Below are 5,160 nucleotides of genomic sequence, written 5' to 3'. Positions count from 1 at the left end.
CTACAGCTGCTATGATGCGTCATTTTCCTTTCGTATATGCAGCCTTTGCTGTAGATTGCTATCATGCCACATCGATGATAGTTAGTGAGTTTGATCTGCTCGCAAAAAAACAATATCAGAATGTAATTAAAAACACAAATTCACAAATTGTACACATCAAAACCGGATCACGCTTGACCTTTCTATCTTGGTTGTTGGGTATGGTTGGACAGGTCCAAGCCGTTTTGAGGAGGCACTATAACCAGTACCGCATCCAGTTCGGCAGCGGCCTGGGGACCCACTCGGACGCCCTGCGCTCGGCCTCCTACACGGCCTCGTCCATCACAGAGGTGCAGGGCTGCTACAGCATCGACGGCCACCCGGAGCACATGAACGGCAAGGGCTGTCACGACCACGACGGGTCCACCTTCAAATCGGACAACCCCTTCAACTGAGGACCGCCGCCCCGCCCTCCGGGGCGCTGTCCAGACCGTACCCTCACCCAAGCCCTTTCACAAGCTCAACGACGGCAGCGCTTTTTTCAAGATGGCCAGTGTTACCGTGGCAACTGCAGCGGTAACAGGGTTTGAGAAAACATAATACCAGACCTCCCAACAAACCCCCCACACCACCCACTGAGGGATGAGGGGGGGAGGATTCTATGAACAGGCTCTTACCCCACTTTTCTACTTTTCTCTGTCACTCCGGCATGGGCACTTAAATGTACTATACTGTGACTCTGTCTGGCTTAATGACAGAAACAAAACACAACCTCGTGTCCGCTGCTTCCGTTGGTCTCAAACTGTACATATACTCTGGTAATCAGATCATCGCTTCTCTGTTACTGCTTTATATATATATATATATTCTTAAACACTTAAGCCCTATTTTACTTTGTCGTATATGACATTGTTACCCAAAAAAATAAGCTTTTATAACACAAGCTTGTTGATTGGCTGCCTATTTTTGCTATTTTGAATGGAAAATGTTTGAAAATCTTTGCCTACTGTACATAATGACATGCCCGAAATAGGAACAGCAGGTTGAAAGTGTTGGATGCCTCAGAAAGCCTTCAGTTGACTTGCCAAAAACAAAACGCATTCTCTGCTTAGTGCCAAACCAGTACAACAACCCCACTACAGCCACCCCACTTCACTCAAAGTGTGGTTTTAACCACATGTACAAGCAATTATCACCACTGATTTACTGCTGGAAGATTGTTTGTCATGGAAAGAGTAAAGTTATCCACAAAGAAAAAAAGAAATTTGCTACATTTAAAGTTGTAGTGCACTTATGAACTCACAAACACGTGAGTTTCAGTAAAATATCCACATCTGGCTCATTTGTTACTGCTAAGGCACATGCTTTACCAATTTATACTTTTACTTTGATGTTGCAGCGCTTCATTATCGCTGATCACTTTTGATATCATGCACTGCTCAATTTTACAGCATCGCTTAAGGCACTGGTTCTCAACATCGGATTCGGGGCCCGCCAGAGGTCCTTGAAACGGTTCCACAGTCCACAGCTAAAAGTATTGATTATTTAGGAACCAAATGGAGACTTAGGGGTCTGTAACTCCAAGAGTGTGTGAATGGAACCAATTGAACTCATTCGGTTCTATGTGTACAGTACACTCTCAGAGTTAAGTGAACACTGAGGATTTTACTGTGTAGATTCAGATTAGGGTCCCATAGTTACAGTATATTTGATCAAATTGGGGTCTGTGGCCTAATGCATATCATTTCCTTGAAATGGAAAAAAAAAAGGTTGAGAATCACTGGCTTAAGTGATTTGAGGTGTGATCTTAAACATCCTTTGAAAATTAAACATGTTATGGGTCTTAATTGAAATCCTGACATCTCATATTGTTGCTGTCTGGCAGAAACCTCATACCTCCATATTTTTACTTTTTACTTTTATTTATATATTTTTAATTGCCCTACTTGATCACACAAAAACATAAAAAGTAGTAGATATACAAGCTAGATCTGCTACTTACGATATATTTTTAAAAATTTTTAACCCGTGAAAAGTAACAGTTTTGGACATATGATGTTTTCACCCGACAAGGAGAGACAGCGAGATCCAGAATTCCGACCGACGTAGTCGGTTGGTAACGAGACTTAGTGACAGACGGACGGGACTTAGTGACAGACGGACGGGAGTTACCGACCGACGTATTCTGGATCTCACCCTTGCTGCAGACGAGAGCAATATAATTAAATCTAAAGACCTGCCAGGATTAATTAATGAATTCCCCTCGTACTGCCAGGATTAATTAATGAATTCCCCTCGTACTGCCAGGATTTCCCCCCGTTCAACCCTATTTTGAAGAGCCGGAAAATCCGCGACCGGATGTTGACGCATATGAGACCATATAATTACGTGAATAATTAAGCCAGTATTTAGGCCAAATTATAAGCATTTACATATGTCGATTTTTGGTAGTAGTCACAGCACATAACCATTACTGTTAAGCTTCCATCCATAATCCATAATAATATGGGATTTTAATAATTATTTAATACATTGTCATTGTCCAAATTGCTGGAAACACCAATCGCTATCACTTGATGTAAATACTAAATACTTTGTACAGAACATATTGCACTAGGAAAAGGAGAGTAAGTTGTGTGTATGTGTACTGTATGTGCGCGCATGCATGTGTGAATATGCATGTGTGCGTGTGTGTGTGTGTGTGTGTGTGACTGTCTATGGTCTGTGAAGTCTCTTTTTGTTTTTGTTTATGACATTGCTTCACTTTGTATTGCATATCGAAGTCCACATGTAATTGAGTGATGAATTAATTTCTGTTATTTCTCTCTCTGTGTGTGTGTGTGTGTGTGTGTGTGTGTGTGTCTGTGTGGAGGTATATAAACAATTCGGCAGTATTTATGAATACCTCAGAGGCATTCAACCATGACTCATCTATCTCATGTAATTGTTTAAAGCGTTGAAGGAGTTGTTTGCTTATTCATGTGTGAGAAAGGGAGTTGTGGGTTATTTGGGGCTGGGGGTGGAAGAACTTACTAAAAGGACAGTTCCAGCAAGAAATCCTGTATTATGTGCATATTAACCTAGGTGTGATCTTTTACAGTTCGTGAGTCCTTTGAAAAAACGGTAACGCTATTGTTTATAAGGGGTTCAAATGACACAATCAGCGCAGGTTCCCAACGTATATGTCAGGATGTGTTTTAGCAAAGACAAATCCAGGTGTGTGTGTAGTTTTGTGAATTAATCACAGGCCATGTCATCATGGGCTCTGTTTCATTTCATTCAAAGGTTACGGAGTCTGGGGACACGAGGTGGCGCAGTCGGTAGCGCTGTTTCCTAACTGCTAAAAGAAGAAGGGTTCGATTCCGGCCGGGGACGCTGTGGGCGTGTTCTCTCCTCCGCATCACCATGCAGCGCCCATATATGTAACCTTGCGTCACCAGGCGTTCCACCTCGGAGGAAAGCCTGGTCTCTGTTACTAAAGTGCCACGTGAACCGGTCTGGAGCGGATGATATCGTTACGTCATGTTGTAGTATTGTTTTGTAGTCATCAGGATGATATCGTTACGTCATGTTGTAGTATTGTTTTGTAGTCATCAGGATGATATCGCTACGTCATGTTGTAGTATTGTTTTGTAGTCATCAGGATGATATCGTTACGTCATGTTGTAGTATTGTTTTGTAGTCATCAGGATGATATCGCTACGTCATGTTGTAGTATTGTTTTGTAGTCATCAGGATGATATCGTTACGTCATGTTGTAGTATTGTTTTGTAGTCATCAGGATGATATCGCTACGTCATGTTGTAGTATTGTTTTGTAGTCATCAGGATGATATCGTTACGTCATGTTGTAGTATTGTTTTGTAGTCATCAGGATGATATCGCTACGTCATGTTGTAGTATTGTTTTGTAGTCATCAGGATGATATCGTTACGTACTACGTTGTAGTATTGTTTTGTAGTCATCAGGCAGGAACAATCAAACGGAACTTCCTTTTCACTCAAACCGGAAGAATAACAATAAAAGCTCTCGTAGCCTGCAGCTTTTATTGAGAAAAATCGGTTTGACAGAAAAGGAAGTTCCGGAAGATTGATGACTACAAGACTACAACATGACGTAGCGATGTCATCCGCTCCCGACCGGATCACGAACCCGAAAAGGAACGCTGAAAAAAACCATCTCTATGCTTCTTCCCCTGGCCTGATGGAGGGGAAAGGAACTGGTTGGAATAACGTGTTTCTGTCGTACCGGGGAAACTACCCCCTGTCAGGTGATAAGAAGCGGCCTGATGACTCCTCATGCATTGAAGGAGGCATGAGCTCAGTTTGCGGTTCTCCCCAGATTGGCAGAGGGAGAGTAGCGCCCAGGATTACAGTTTAGGCAATGGAGTTGTGCAGTACGGCTGACAAAACAGATGTCGCCCCATGTTGGGTAAGCTGCACATTTCCAGACACAGAAATATCCCCAGTCCCTACAGTATAAATGTGAATGTCTCTTATTGACTGCAGTCCCTGCGTAACTTAAAGTTACATTCATGGTTGGCCGAGTTACCCAACAACAAACTAGCCAATCAGAGAGCAATCATCACTCCAGGCTATAGGATGTCATTCCTCCATGGTATGGCATAGTCTATCCTATTAACAGACCCTTTGTCATCAGTTGACATTGGAACTGCTGTTGCCGCAGTTGAGAACACATCTCCAACCTTTGGTTCAAGTCAAGCCCTGGTTGATCTATTTCACTGGCACGACCAAACGTCTACGTCGGATGATAGAAAAACCTGAAGATCACTGACAAATGATGCTACACTGGCAGAGTGTTACTGTTGCTGCTACCTTTCAAATGAAAAGCCCTCTAGTGTTTAACACAGACCAGCCTTATATTAGGTCTTGACCTGTCTTTTTTCTTGTTTTGACTAATCGATTTGCAGGACAGTTTCTCACCATCTGGACATAATGGTTATCTTTAAAATATATATAATTCATCACCATTTTAACCTGGTATAGCACTGATCGGAACAAATACTGTATATTATTTATGGCGACATTGTGAAGCCTTCATAAACCTTTTATAAGTCATTCATAGATGCATTATAATCATTTGTGAGCCCCTTTTCAGTTAAAAAAAATGTATCCCACGATTTTGTAACCCATTTTTCACCCCTGTGTCAATTATCTAATGT

General features: G+C 42.1%; 1 protein-coding gene across 1 annotated transcript in view; it reads left to right on the top strand.

The window, feature by feature from the left end:
• Positions 1 to 4,141, top strand: part of calcrla (calcitonin receptor-like a) — a 65,675-nt gene extending 61,534 nt beyond the window's left edge. The window contains exon 13 of the mRNA XM_083776501.1: positions 213 to 4,141. Coding sequence (XP_083632627.1) covers positions 213 to 434 — 222 coding nt within the window. The 3' untranslated portion in view covers positions 435 to 4,141. The remainder of the gene's footprint in view (positions 1 to 212) is intronic.
• Positions 4,142 to 5,160: the final 1,019 nt, after the last annotated feature.

This window comes from Protomyctophum parallelum, assembly GCF_964188405.1.
Source record: "Protomyctophum parallelum genome assembly, chromosome: 11".
Lineage (NCBI taxonomy): Eukaryota > Metazoa > Chordata > Actinopteri > Myctophiformes > Myctophidae > Protomyctophum > Protomyctophum parallelum.
The sequence above is the reverse complement of the archived record's forward strand: the minus strand, read 5'-3'. Positions and strand labels throughout refer to the sequence as shown.